Raw genomic sequence first — 15,746 nt, forward strand, 5'->3', positions numbered from 1 at the left:
AGATACCAGACAGGATCGAGTATCGATAACTGCCCCTATAAATTCCAGCTGTTGGGTAGGTTCTAAGTTGGATTTCTCCCAGTGTACATTGATTCCCAGGGACTCTGCTAGTGAAAGGGTATATGGGAGGGCAATAGTCAGAAGACGCTTGGTGGGGACGGAGAGGAGCCAATTGTCCAAATATGGAAACACTTGGAGTTCTTGAAGTCTCAGATGAGCTGTCACCGCTGCTAGACATTTCATGAACACTCTGAGGGCCATTGAGAGACCGAATGGCAGGCCACGGAACTGGTAATGATTGGCTCCTAGCCAGAAGCGAAGGAGACTCCTGAAGCATTTGTCCATTTTGATGTGGTAATACGCATCCCAGAGGTCTATCAAGTACATCCAAACATCCTCCCTTAAAAAAGGAAGAATGGGCTGAATAGTGACCATGCGGAACTTGGTTTGCACAACTGATTTGTTTAAGTGGCTGAGATCCAGGATGGGTCTCTAGTCCCCAGTCTTTTTTGGCACTAAAAAGAATCTTGAGTAAAATCCAGCTCCACATTGGTCTGGAGGGACTGGTTGGAGGACTCTTTTTTGACACAGCTTTGTTACCTCTGAAGCTGCTTCTTCCCTATGTTTGGGTGGAACATCGGGAAGGTTTTTTGTAGTTTTTGGGCAGGAGATGTAGTAGCCTCTGGAGATTAATCTCTGCACCCATCAATCATTTCTAATAGAGTGCCAGGCAGTTTGGTGCAGAGAAAAATGAGCCCCGACTGCTTCCAGAGGAAAGCAATCAAGCAATGCTTCAGGAGTGTTGATAAGACTGCCCAGAGAAGGAATCTCTGGAGTCTTGGTTTCAGGGACCCCCTCTGCCCCTAAAGGGGCATCTTCCACCAGTGAAACCCCCTCTGCCTCTGGGGGAATCCTCACCACGTGCATTACGGAAAGGACCCTGAGATTTCTTGTGCCAGATTTTTCCACTCCTCTGGTTCCTGGAAAAAGAACGTTGAATCTTGGAAAAATGTAGGCCAATGGCAGACGGAGTCTTTCCATCTTGCCTGCACCTGGCTAGCGTGTCCTTCACTTTAGAACCAAACAAGGAAGATGGTTCAATAGGGGCGTTCAAAAAGGAGGACTTGAAGGAGTCCTCGAGGTCCAGATGTGCATCCAGGCATGACGCCTCATGACTATGCCTGCACCCGCAGCTTTGGCCGCCCCTTCAGTTGCATGGGAGAGTGGCCTCATGGACGAATTGGAAATAGATTCAAGGGTGGCAAGTTGAGAGGCAACCTTGTCCCGTGGCTCGTCAGAAACTTGGCCCGTGAGCGATCCAGAAGGTTCGGTAATCAGATCTCTTTGGAGCCTCATGAAGTGTGCCAAGTAGTTCAGGGACCTGACAGCAAAGGTCGCTGAAGCAAAGACTCACTTCCCCAACCTGTCCACAGCCAGAGACTCCCTGTTGGGCGGCTGGACAGTAAGACTTTCTTCCGCTAGATCCTTTTTAGTGGCCACCAACATAGCATCAACTGGCAAACTTCTGGACCAGTGTGGATGCTCTTCTGGGGGAGAAAGAATCTTATCAGGTCCCCAGGGAATGGCCTCAATAGAGTCAGGGGTCTGCCAAGCATGCTGCATGATGACTTGGATTAACTCATCAGCAGGTGGGTTCACCCAAGTGGTAGAAGGCCAGGAGCGAAATGCCTGCAGGAACATGGATTCCTCCGTGGAAGGGTTGGAGGTCTTCCAGCCACCTCTCTGTTTTAATATTTCCAGGATGTCTCTGAAGGAGACATCATCCGGGGGTGACCGTGGGGAACCCTCCCCATCATCATAGTACGTGTCTTCTGTCAAAGACTCTTCAGGAGAGTCTATGTGCTTCCTCTTGCACACCTTCTTCTGAGGAGGTTCCTCAGTGGGAATATCTGAGGAAGACTAGGAAGAGTGGGTACCCCAAACTGGGGTTTCCTGAGGCTTCTCCTCCCAGTGTCCCGGGGAGGTTGCTTTTGGTAGCTGTAGCTCAGAGGGAGCTGGATGAAGTTCCAACATCAGAGGAGTGCTTCCGGAAGCAAGCACCCTCTCCATCACCTGAAAAGCAGGCTTGCCCGAAGAGGAGTGGGAACCCAGAACCAAGAAGGACAACCTCAGAACCGGAGTCACACCCCGCTCTGTCAGACTTGCTTCTGGAGATGGGGTCTCAAGCAGGATTGGGGCAGGAGTTATCCCAGATCCAAGGGCAGAACCGATAAAACACTCGGAACCATGCCCTGAACCGAGGACTCTGCCCCCCCACCCATGAGTCTGAGGAAGGGACGGTTCCGTTGGAACCGAAAACCAAAGGGATGGCCTTGAAGCCTCAGTGACGGTCACTGTCAGCACTGAGGAACTGGGTTCCACAAAAGACGTCAGAGCAATGGGCTTTGGAACCAATGGGTCCGAAGGAGGAGTACAAGTCAGAGTCCTAGGAGAGATAGACCCAAGTCCCAGAGGGGGATGAGTCTTTGGAACATTTGGTATCCCTCTGGCCATTAACAGCTGATCCAACAGGTGCACCACATCAAGTTCGGATAGACTCCTAGTAGACTTCATGGATACTCCTGAAGGGGAGTCGGGTCGATCCAAAGAAGGGCTGTACATTTGACCCAGGAATGGATCCAAAGAAGGGGAGTATCAAGTCCGTGGTGTCTGAGCTAGTGGCACCGTAGTCTCTAATTTGGAGACAGAAAGCAAAGGAATCAATGGTGCAGTAAAAGGACTTGGTGCCGATGAGGTACTCTGAGTCAATATCATCAGTTCCAAAGTAATGGCAGAGGTCGGAACCACTTTTGATGTAGTCAAAGGCAAGGTTGGTGCCATAGCTGTAGTGGAAGGCAAGATGTTAAGTTGTCTATCTCGCCTTCGTTTCTTGCTTTTTGGGATCAGAGCCGACCCTCTGCTCCGACTCGGCCATCTTCTATAGCTCAAGAGCTGTTTACTGACTTGAGGCTACCCCTTATCCCATGATGCCTAGCGCTAGCTACCCAGATCTCATTTGCCGCTTCAGCTGTGAGGTTCGTTCTTACTGGCTGAGGCTATTGTAAGTTAGTTTAATACTTTTTCTAGCGAATTAGTGGTTATTTTTTAGTAGTTTATTCTTTCGACATTATTGTTAATTAGCTTGTTGTAGTTTTAGTGTTATTGTATTTTCCCATAGAACTCGTTTAAGTTAGAGAGTTCTTCCCCTCCCCCCTTCCCCTTTCCTAGCTCTTCTTATTGTAGCATTTTCTATTTACTTTTAGTCTCTCTTTTACTTCATAGGTAGCCGTTTAAGTTAGAGGCTTCCTATTAAAAAAAAAAAAAACAAAAAAAAAACTTCTTGACTGTAGTTATTGTGTTTTTGGTAGATTAGTGTTTGTAGATTTTTGTTGTTGGGCCTTTGGCAAAAGACTTTCTGTGTAGGACTAGATATGTCTAAAGAATCCAAAATGTCTGGATTCAAAAAGTGTGACGCATGCTGTCAGAAAATGTCTCTGACAGATGGACACACTTCTTGCGTCTATTGCTTAGGCGCTGTGCACCTGCAGGACTCTTGTTTTGTATGCCATGCATTCAGCCCAAGGGTTCTGCAGGAGCGCAAAAATAAGCTGATATTAAGGGGTCTCCTTAAGCCCCGGGATTCACCGGCCAAGGCTCAGCCAGTGAAATCTCCTAAACCGACCAAATCGTCTGCTCCCAGCTAGGAGCCGTCATTGGCCCAAACATTACCGACTACCTCGGTTCCGGCTGGAACCAAGGAGGCTGCTTCCCAGTCGGCTCCACCAGTATTTTCGGAGCCATCTCAGACCCGCAAGAGACCGAGGTCCCCGTCTCTAGAGTCGATACATTCGGCCCCTCGGTCTCCCCTGTTGCAGAGTGACCGCAGTCATAGATCCTCCCACTCCTCTCAGTCCTCTAGACTATTGGACCACGATGTGGATAGAGTGGTCAGTAGGTTGTTGAAGTCGCAGGCACTGGCCAAAATGTTATCCAGCCCTCCTCAACCGGTGTCGGCTCCGTCCGCTTCCATCGATGTTTCTCCTCTGACTCCTCTGAGCTTGGAGCCGGAGTTTGTTGGGGTTCGAATTGTGGAACCGTTGGCACTGATAACAATTTCCCCTTTGGTTCCGTCATCGGCTCCGATCCCCTCGATGGTACCTTCTGTCAAGGGATCTGGGAGCCAAGACTCCCTCGTCGGCTCCGAGGGGGCGAGTGGCATCGGACCCTTGTCTGACTCCGTTCTCCCTCTCGGAGCTTCGGAGCAGGTGAGCTTGGCTCCTACATCAGCCTCAGAGCCATCCCCCTCAGTGCAGAGGAGGATTCCGGTTTCCTCGGAGCCGGATCCTTCTTTGCAACATGGAAAGGATTCCTTTGATGTCATGAGGAGTGTACTGGGCCATGAGTCAGCACCACGTTTGACCCCACTGACTCCGTCCCCTGTAATGCCTGCGTCAACCTCTGTCCCTCCCCCAGACCCCAAGTGTGGGGAACTGATGCACCAGAGCACCCCATTGGGTGTTTCCTCCGCTTCTGATGCCTCCCCTGATCATTCAGAGGAGGCCCCTCGGAAGAGGAAGTGCAAGAGGAAGCACATTGACTCCCCTGAGTCTGTCACTTCGGATATGGATTTGGATGAAACGGAAGGGTCCCCGAGATCCCCCTCTGAAGATGTTTCCTTTTCGGATATCCTAGAAATGCTTAGGCAGTGGGGGACCTGGACTGCCCTAGCCCCTACTGAGGACGAATCCATATTCCTGGATGCATTTGGTTCCCGCCCTTCCACCTCCTGGGTGTCTCCGCCCTTCGATCCACTAATGTCTGTGGTGGCTTGAAGGGCTTGGACAGCCCCGGATACAGTGGAACCAACCCTGAGGAGGCCCGGCAAGTTTATTACTGCACCCCCTGACAAACAGTTCCTTACCAAGGGTGTTCCCGTGGATGCCATGGTAGTAGCAGCGGCCACTAAAAAGGAATTAGCAGAAACTTCTTCCTCTGTCCATCCTTCTAACAAAGAGTCTAGGACTATGGACAGATATGGGAAGCGAATGTTTGCTTCAGCGACCTTCTCCATGAGGTCACTGAATTACTTATGCCATTTTACCAGGCTTCAGAGGGATCTCCTAAAAGAGCTTGGAGATACCCTCCAGGATCCATCAGCTGAAGGGGTTCAAGCTAAAGTAGCTTCTCAGCTGGTGACCCTTAATTCAGTGGTTAACTCCTCCATGAGGCTCATTTCCTATGCAGCCGATGGTGCGAGTAGAGCCGCAGGCATAGGCGTGGCCCTTAGGAGACATGCATGGATGTGGCTCTGTAATTTTGCGGAGCCCTTTAGAGCGTCATTCACCAACACCCCCTTTGATGGTTCATTTCTCTTTGGACCACAGGTGAAGGACACTCTCACTAGGTGTGAACAGGAAGGCAAGACGCTCTCTGTCATGGGAGTCCATTTTTCCACTCCTTCCAGACCATATCCCAAGGGTCAGAAGAGTGGAAAAATGTGGTTTCGGAAATCCTAGGGAGCCTCGGCTGATACACGTAGTGACTTTTCCTCCAGGGGCAGAGGAGGAAATAACAACAGATACCGCCCTCGAGGCAGAGGGGGTCTGCAGAACCAGGGCAGCAGAGAATCTTTCTCTGACAAGCCCTTTCAGCATCCCTCAAGCGTTGCCCGACTGCCCGCCTGTGGAGGCAGTCAGGGGAAGACTTTCACTGTACCCAAACGCCTGGCAAGACATTATGCGAGACAAATGGGTACACTCAATCATATCCGGAGGCTACGTAATTCCCTTCTTCTAATCTCCCCTATCGTCAAGCAAATCACCCCCCCCCAGATGTTCCACCCAAGCAGTCATAGAAATTTCAAGACTGCTAGAAAAAAGAGTCATCCAGGAAGTCCCGGCAGACCAACTCGGATCCGGAACTTACTCAAGGTTCTTTTTGGTACCAAAAAAGACAGGGGACTGGAGACCAATTTTGGATCTCAGCAGACTAAACAAGTCTGTTTAAAGAACAAGGTTTCGGATGGTCACGCCTCAGTCCATTCTACCCTTTTTGGGTCAGGACAATTGGATGTGCTCAATAGATCTCCAGGATGCGTATTATCACATCAAGATGGACAGGTGCTCCAGGAGATTCCTTCGCTTCTGGCTGGGAGCCAGTCATTATCAGTTCAGAGCTCTGCCCTTTGGTCTCACCACAGCCCCCAGGGTGTTCACCAAATGTATGGCAGTGGTCACGGCTCACCTGAGACGTCAAGGATTCCAGGTGTTTCCTTATGTAGAAGACTGGCTCCTTACTGCTACTACCAGGCATCAACTTCTTCAAGCCAGGGACTATACAATCGCAGTCTGTGCCCAGTTAGGCATTACCATAAACTTCGAAAAATCTGCCTTGTTGCCCTGTCAATCTATTACCTATATAGGAGCAGATCTAAATACAAAAAGTATGTCCGCAAGAATACCGCTGGACAGGGTGGCCACAATTCGGCAGCAAGTTCATATCCTCATGCAGTGCAAAAAGGTACAAGTCCGGTTGGTCCTTCAAACTCTGGGGTCTATGGCGGAGGCAATTCTTCTGATACCTTTAGCCCATTTTCACATGAGAATCCTTCAGTGGCTTCTCTTCACACAGTGGTCCTTTCAACAACTCCCCATGTCTCACATGGTCATGATTACAGAAACTTGCAAAAGACACCTTTCCTTGTGGATGGTCTCCCCGCTAGTGTCTCAGGGCAGACCATTCATCCAACCACCTCCGGTTGCCACAGTGACCAGGGACACCTCACTGATGGGGTGGGGGGGACATTATCAGGGCAGGGCAGTCCAAGGCATATGGCAACCTCACGAGTACCATCTGCACATAAATGTCTTGGAGATGAGAGCCGTGCTACTAGCGTTGCAAGCACTTCAGGACTCACTCCCGCCTGGGACCATTGCAATTCAGAAGGACAACATGTCAGTATTGTGGTACATCAACAAGCAGGGCGGAACCAGGTCCTACCCCCTATGTCGAGAAGCACTCAGACTCTGGCAGTGGGCGATTTCCTCCCAACGATTTCTGATTGCAACACACATCCCTGGGAAGTCCAGCGTCATAGCGGACAGGCTCAGCAGAGCTATTCTATTGCCTCACGAGTGGTCTCTGAATCAGGTAGTTGCGGATCTCATCTTCCGCAAATGGGGACAGCCTTGCTGCAATCTGTTTGCAACCCCCTTCAGTACCAAATGCAGCAACTATTTCTCCCTTCTAATGCTTCCTGGTCATTCTCCCGGAGATGCTCTAGTCCATGATTGGCCTCAGGGACTTCTTTATGCCTTCCCGCCTTTTCCTCTTATACCCAAACTCATACAGAAAGCGATATTGTTGGGTTGCAAAATGATCCTCAGTGCTCCTTACTGGCCTCGACAGATTTGGTTTCCATTCCTGCACCATTACCTCCTCGAGCAGCCCTGGTCCCTGGATCCTATTCCAGACCTGCTGATTCATCAATCAGGAGAGCTGCATTGATCCCTCCAGACCCTACAGCTCACAGCTTGGTTAATCCAATTCCAACCCTAGCCAGGCTTCCCAGCATTTCCCCGGCTGTGCATGAAATTATTGTATCCTCTCACAAATCGGCTACTAAGAAGATGTATGCTAGTAAATGGAAACGTTTCTCTTATTGGGCAGAGGCTAGGAACATAGATCCCTTTTCAGCCCCAGTTCATGAGATCTTGGAATTCCTAACTGAGCTTTTTCACTCTGGGTCCGCTTCTGCCAAAATCAGGGTTCAACTAGCGGCCATATCTAACTATCATCTTGGCTTTTCTAATCTAAATATCATGTCTCATAAGCTGTGCAAAGCCTTTCTTAGAGGGACTACTCTCCTTAGGACCCCAGTGTGAGATCCCCTCCTCCTTGGGACCTTAATTTGGTACTAACCTCCTTGATTGTGCCCCCTTTTGAACCAGCAGCTTCCTGCTCCCTTAAGTTTCTATCTTGGAAAACTCTCTTTCTGGTAGCTATTACCTTAGCCAAACGTGTATCGGAACTTCAAGCACTAAGCGTTCATTCTCCGTACTTAGTCTTTCACAAGGATAGGGTAGCGCTGAGAACTAATCCATCCTTCCTTCCTAAAGTGTGCTCAGAAAATAATCTAAACCAATCCATAGACCTTCCAGTGTTCTTCCCTAACTACACCAACAAGGCAGAATACAAGTTACACCTTTTGGATGTTCATAGACAACTGCGTTTTTACCTGCATAGAACTAAGGATATAAGGAAGTCGGACCAACTCTTCCTTTCCTATGCTAGGGGCAAACAAGGTCTCCCAGTTTCCAAAGTGACCCTGTCTAGGTGGTTGTCTCACATTATCACCTTCATTTATCAACTAAGAAACAAAGATTTGGCTGACAAACCGAAAGGCCATTCTGCTAGGGCTTTGGCCACTTCTGTAGCCTTCCAGTCTAGGTTGCCCATGGACTCTATTTGACATCGAGAATCTGGTAATATCTATGGCTTGTCATAATAGTATTTGGAGCAGAGCTCGGAACAGCAGCAGTCTATGCTCCGAGGAAGTTTTGTAGGCCTTATGTTTCGGCGTCTTACCCCTCTCACCAGCCATTGAAGAGGGATCAGAGTGGGGGGGCATTTCTTGTCCTTCATTGGAGGGATTGAGACCTCCGACACAGAAAGGGCCTCTGAGAAAGGAGAAGCAAGAAGGCCTTTCAAAATCAATTTGTTCTTGCATTCATTCAGCGTCTGCTGACTGAAATTTTGACAGATTTGACAGGGGAGTTGAACAGAGAGATGAGAAACCCCCAGGCAATAATTGCAGTCATCGTGAGAGCCGCTGTTTGGGAGTTTACCATTGCAAGAGGTGCAATGCTTAAACCCCAAAGACCTTTTTTTATCAGACATGTCCACAAACACACTTATCACAAGTTTACTAAACTAGAAAATCAAAAAGGGAAAACACCTGGAAAGGAAAGAAATAGGAAAGAAGATACCAACAATGGTGCCAAGAAATATCACAAGGGTAAGGAAAGGGAGTACCAGTGATGGTAAAAAGAATTACCCAATGGGTGGAGCTAGTTAGGAAGGTTATAAATAACTCTAAATGAGTAAAGTAGAAAGAAGATAGATTTAGAGTGACTAAATAAGAGATATATATCCAAATATCAATAAAATATCAAGAAAAATACCACTTAGCTTGAGAGCTCAGTAAAACACTGCTATATGGCTACGCAGCAAACGAGATCTGAGGTAACAGGGAGAAGGGCATTGTGGGTAGCAGCTTAGCTCGAGAGATTTTGGTATATGCGAGCTTGGTATTAGGCCGACACGGTTCAGACGGGCTTGGAACCGAACCCATCAGTGATGAATAGAAATAAGATTAACAACATCCGATATATTTTTTTCCATTCCCTTAGCTGACTATCAGCTGCCACCAGCTCCTGTCTTTGTTCACTGGGTCTACCAGACCCACCTTAATCTCTCCTGAGCTCAACCCATCCCACATCCACTGGTGAGGATATCAAAGATGCTAATGCAGCATCATAATACTGCCAAGGAGAGTGCTGTAACTCCTGCCATCCCCACAGCAGCCTTGTGAGCTCTGCAACTGCTGCCCTCAGGAGGTACACATGTGCTTCCATGCATGCATGACCTCCCGACTAAGTGCCACACAACTTATGTATCACAGAGCTTGCCAGGCTTTTGAAGCTTATTGTAGTGATCTTAGGCTGCCTCCCTCCCACTTAGATGAGTGAGCTGACATTGGCTGTTTGCTCCCATCCTCTCCACTTAGTCTTTCCAGCATCTATGCCGCTAATCAAGCATAATTTTTTTGGGGCACAGTAATGGTTTTATCCCTCTGTGCCACAGAGATGCTAATGAAAGAAATACAACCACTGTATGCTCTATGTTTATTACACTGGGATTCAGTTCCATGATTAGAAGACAAGCAAGAAACTTTCTTTTTTTTAGGTCTGTGCGGCAAGCAGTATATTAGAAAAGCAGATGGGTTATCACAATATTAACAAGCGGTACACCATCTGTTCATATCTGAAGTCACAAAAGTTACCTAAATAGGACAAGCCTGTGTGCAAGTGATGTGCTGTTTGTGAGTTGTGTATGTTCATGGGGGCATGTAATTTGCATAGTGGAACAGTGCTGCATACATGGTCTTACCTTACTGTATACAATTCTTTAGGAATCACAAAGGCTTTGGTAGGTAGTTATAATATATACCACAACTGCTCCATGTCATGTATTTCTGTTTGAATGGCACACTGTATTCTGTATAAAAAGAAAGGATAAAACACCTGACAGATTTAGGATTCTGCAGAAGCGTTCTGTGTGATATATGCTTTAGTATTCTCTTATTATTGGGATGCTTTTGTATTCCCTTGAAAGCATTGTTTTCTTACTGGGTAATAGACTTCAGGATGTATAATTTACATAACATGGAATGTCCTGTATTTTTAAATGTACTAATTTGTCATTTTGAAATTGTCTGTATGTTGTGCCTACTATGTTTTGTTTTCATTCAAGGTTTTTTCATCCCTGGATTTCCAAAACTTCAGAGATTCCAAGCTCACCATGAACAGCTTCTAAGTAAAATGTTTCCAAAACTGAAGAAACATATGGTAAGTAACTTTCCAAATGCTCAGGTTTGTATTCTGTGTACTGCCTAACTAAACTGAGGTGACACTAAGTGAATTTTTAATGTCATGTGAGTGGTAGTTGCCCCTTAGTTGTCATTTAAAAAACATACAGTCTAAGCATTTTAATTAAGGTGAATAACACTGTAATTGGAGGCAGCTATAACTTGAAATAATTTGATACTGGAGGTCTTTTCAATTATGAAGTAGATTTCTTGTGGGGAAATAAGAACAAAGTTCTGATTTATCAGGATTTATGAGAATAAGCCTGCTACACCTGCTGGCTTTTCATTTACCAATGTTCCTATAGTAAATTGCTCTGAGGCATCCTGTACTATATATTTTAATAGATATAATTTAAGTGAGGAGTTGATTTTCTGCAGTATTTCCCACTCACTTGCCTTGCATCAGAAGTGTCAAGGGCTTAGTAGGCAGTTGGATGCACAATTCTGATGTCTCATGCACAGACCCATAGCCATACAGGTGTGGCATCTCATACCTGATGTCCTTCTATTCACTTGCTACAGTATTCTTAACCAGAGGGATCTCCTGATTGAAGGCAACCCGACATCGGCCAGTATACAGGAGTTAATACTACTGTAGGGTATGTGAGACATCACACATTAGTTACTGTTGAACGTAGGCCATAAAAGCGACGTGCGCACATACCATCCTCAGAAATGTTGCCACCAGTAAGAACACCATTCCAAACATCAGTCTGCTTGTTTCAGCATTTGCAGCTTAAATCTTTTGCCATATGAGTGCCCCATTGGGGAACATTTTCTCGTACTACTGTTTAGGTTATGTCATCCAGGAAGGGCAGGTGCCAGTGTGGGAGACAGGTTCCACATAAGGACAGCCATTCTCAATGTCTGGTTTGTCTAGGCCCTAACTATGACCACAAGTCCTCTAGCATTTGCCAGTGCTTCATTCCAAAGACCCTTAGAAGCAGGCATTCCTCTCTTGCTATTTAATTAGAGAACCAATGGTTTAAGTTGTTAGCTATGCATATGGAGGGTACCTCAGGGTCTGTCACCAAGCCGGTGAAGGACAAGGCCAAAAAACCTCAGCCTACGGCTTCCACTGCACCTCTACAGTTAGACAAGGTGCTTGTCAACCTGGGTGTTCATCGACTTTAAGCATGGATTCACAGGCCAAGCCCAGTTCTGAGACCTCCTTGAGTTTGGCCTCAAGCATATCTGCAAAGGTCGAACAGATGTCCGATCAGGATGTTGTGGGGAAACCTAGGCTCAAAAGTATGGGGGGTCCTGGGGTGGTACCTCACACTCAAGCAAGAGAAGAGATAAAGTCAGACACCTTTGAATGTAGGCTTTCATCCAATCCTCCGATGTTGCATAGGATTGTTACTTTTGCAAAGAAAAAATAAAAGACTAAGCATTTTTTCCCTACCAGAGTGGCCCCTACAGATTGGCAGGCCTTTTCTCTAAGCTTGTTTCAGGCCTTCATTGCACTCAAACCTCCTTCCTCTCAGCCTGCTCCTAATACTGCTTCACAAACTTCTCAAAAAAAGGATTAGGGACAGTGACTCATCTGATGAATTTTCCTCTGATGAAGAAGAATCTCTGGATTATTCTACACAAATCCCTTCTACCCAAGAATATGTTTCCCCTGAAAAAGAGTCAGTTGGTGCTGAATCCCCTATGGAAGAGATACCTTTTGGTGAAACTCTTTTGAAAATGGGAGAAGACATTAAATGGGATAGTTCCCAAATTTCTGATGTCCAGAAAACATAATATCAACTTCTACAAGCTGATGTCCCTGGCCCCTGTACAGTTTTACCTGTCCATCCAGCATTTCTGGATGCCTTTCACAATGCTTCACAAATTCCAGACTCCCAGCCCCCAGCCCCCAAGAAGCCAGACCACTTCTACAAGGTCCCAGCAGTCATTTCTGTAGCTACTGACAAACCTTCTAGGAAGCTTCCCTCCTCCAGTCTTCTTCCATCAGACAAAGAGAGTAGAACCCTTGCGAGACTGGGTAAAAAGGCCTGTATGTCAGCCACCTTGGCTTTCAGGGCTATCAATTATCAGACACATGTGACTAAGTACTCCTTAGAGCTTTTGTCTCAAGCATCTAGTGCCTTTGCAAATCTTGCTGATTCAGAAGGAAAAACCTTGGCTATATCTGCCTTGGGAGCTTCCTCCCAAGTGGCAAAACATTCCATTAAATGCAACTATGGTGCTGCAGAGGCTTGTGCCAGAGCAGCTGCTACTGGTTCAGTTCTTAGAAGATTTTCCTGGCTCAGTTTGCAGCCCCTCCAGGATGACTTCAAATCTAAGTTAATAGATGCATCAATAGACAATTCAGCCTTATTTGGTAAGGCAGCAGCTCACGTTTAAGTCCCTGCAGGAACAAAACAAGGAACTCAAGGAGTTGAAATACATTCTGGTTTCATAGGAATTTCCCTTCTAAGCCTGTCTTCATCAATAGCTGCACACATCACCCCTCTGGTAAGTCTTCTAGAGGAAGCCTAGGAGTTCTGACTACCCTGCAGATGTCTCCCTTTCCCTCTTTCCCTTTGCTTGTCAAATGCTCACAAGGTCTGGGAAAGCATCACCCAAGACACCTGGGTACTTTCCATAGTCAAAAAAGGATACTTCATGGTTTGGTACTCCTGCCCAACTTCATGGACATCCCTCAACCACCCCAAAAGCAGTTTTTTGGGAGCTTTGACAATAGGGCTCCATTCAAAATGTTCCTCAAAACTCAGGAGGGAAAGACTTCTGTTCAAGAATGTTCTTAGTACTCAGAAAGGATGGCCTCTGGAGAACAATCCTGGATTTATCCCATCTCAACACGTTCTTAAAGGTTCCTACCTTCATAATGTTGACACTTCAAATTCTATTCCCCCCTAATCCTTCCACAAGGATATATGGCATCTCTAGACATAAAAGATGCTTACCTTCACATCTCCATTCACTCCATGTTCAGGAAATTCTTAAGTTTTTCTGCGGGTTCCTGGCATTTTCAATTCTCTGCCTTGCCCATTGGTCTTTCTACAACACCGAGGGTATTCACCAAATGCTTGGCTCTAGTGATTGCACACTGTAGACTTTTGGCCATCTAGAATTTTCCATACCTGGATGACCTGCTCTGACAGGCCCCAACTTCCTACACTCTACTTCAAAACCTGGAGATCACCATTTCCCTCCTTGGAAAACTGTGATTCACCATCAACTACAGGAAGTCAGTGCTCACCCTGTCACAGGACCACGTTTTCCTGGGTTGTCGAATTCAGACAGACATTATGAGAGTGTCACTTCCATCTCAGAAGGTGCAGGACTTTCGGTCCTTCTTTCACTTCCATCTCTCCTTGACTGACATCACGGCCAGGGAGTTTCTCAGGGTGCTGGGATTCATGGCTTCTACCATTCCCATGGTACCGATGGCAAAACACCACATGACAAAATTCCAGTGGTTCCTCAGATCGGTGTGGTCCCAGCATTCTCACCCACTAGAATACAAAGTCCCCCTCATCCCTTGCCTAAAGAGGGAACTGCTCTGGTGTATCCAACAGATAGACATAAATCCAGGTCTAACCCTGCATCCTCTCCACTCACTCCTAAAACTCTGCACAAGTACATCATATGTGGGTTGGGAAGTGGCCTTGGGAAAATTCACAGTTCAGGGAATTAGGTCTCCCTCCCAAAAAAAGAGAACAGATCAACACTAGGGAAATGTGAGCAGGGACCATATCCTTTCTCCTTTGCAGGTTGGCTCTTCTGGCATGGGAATCTCTGGTCCAATAACACATGACTATTCAGGCAGTGTACATTCCCTCCAACTGCAATTTTATGGCAAACTCATTAAGCAGGTCCCTGACTCAATCCCATGAATGGATGCTCCACAGAGACATGTTCCTGGATTTAGTCCACCAATGGGCTAGTCCTCAAGTAGATGCATTTGTCTCCCTCTGAACAGACAAATTCCAAAATTTTGTGCCAGAGTCCCAAGTCCTCTGGTTTGGAAGGTAGATGCCCTCTCCTTCTCTTGGAAGAGGATATTTCTGTATGCATCCCCCCCTTCCTCTAATATCAAAGGTCCTGTTCAAGATTCGACAAACCAACCAAAAATCTTGCTGGTGACTCCCTTTTGGCCAAGACAGCACTGTTTCCCCCTACTTCTACATCTACCCAAAGGCCATCACCCACAAGTTACCCCACAGAGTGGATCTACTCACACAGAACAAAGTATCCCTAATACACCCTCACCTGTCAATGCTACAGCTGACATTATGGGTGATAGGATTCTAATCTCCTTCAGACACCTATTCTCAGAGGATATGCTCAGGGTTTTGCAGGAGGCCAGAAAACTCATTACAAGAAAATCTTAAGTTTCCAAGTGCAAAAGATTTTCACTCTGGTGCCTCTCTAAGAACCAAGACCCACTGATAGTGGGAATCCCAGTGGTTCTGTCTTACTTGTGTGAAATGCTCTCTGCTGGCTTGGCTTACTCCTCTGTCAAAGCACACATCAGCTCTTTCTGTTTGTTTGTCTCTTTCTTCCTCTCTAGCATCCAGATTTGAGGTGAAATAATTCCTTAAGGGTGTCCTTCACATTAGACCTCCCAGGAAACCTATTCCTCCTCCTTGAGACTTTAATTTTGTTCTAGAAAAGCTGACCCTCGCCCCTTCTGAGCCCGCATCTTCGGCCTCCTTCAAACATTGCTCTTGAAAAACTGTTTTACTAGTGGCCTTGACCTCAGCCAGAAGGTTGTCAGAGCTTCAAGCCCTTATGGTGGTGCCTCCTTCCTTTATGGCAAAAGTAGTTAATGAGTTATCCCTTAACCAATCCATTCAATTTCCTATCTTCTTCCCTTCTCCACAAAACTACAGTAAGAAGGTTAGATGTACACAGACAACTTATGTTTTACCTGGACAAGACTAAAGCTATCAGAAAATCTGATCAGCTATTTGTGAACTTCAATCCTGGGGCTCTGGATTTACCTGTCTCCAAACAGATTATTTCTTCTTGGATTTCAAAGACTATTTACCTTTGTTACACCCTCCATGGAAAGAGACTCTCCTCACCCATGAAGGCCTACTCTACCAAGCCTGTGGCTTCCTCTAAGGCATTCTTCAAA

General features: G+C 46.6%; 1 protein-coding gene across 1 annotated transcript in view; it reads left to right on the forward strand.

The window, feature by feature from the left end:
• LOC122791697 overlaps positions 1–15,746 on the forward strand; it is a 1,032,604-nt gene that overhangs the window by 659,132 nt on the left and 357,726 nt on the right. The window contains exon 9 of the mRNA XM_044059589.1: positions 10,534–10,628. Coding sequence (XP_043915524.1) covers positions 10,534–10,628 — 95 coding nt within the window. The remainder of the gene's footprint in view (positions 1–10,533; positions 10,629–15,746) is intronic.

Source organism: Protopterus annectens, chromosome 17.part0, assembly GCF_019279795.1.
Source record: "Protopterus annectens isolate FY-2018-M chromosome 17.part0, PAN1.0, whole genome shotgun sequence".
Classification (NCBI taxonomy): Eukaryota; Metazoa; Chordata; order Ceratodontiformes; family Protopteridae; genus Protopterus; species Protopterus annectens.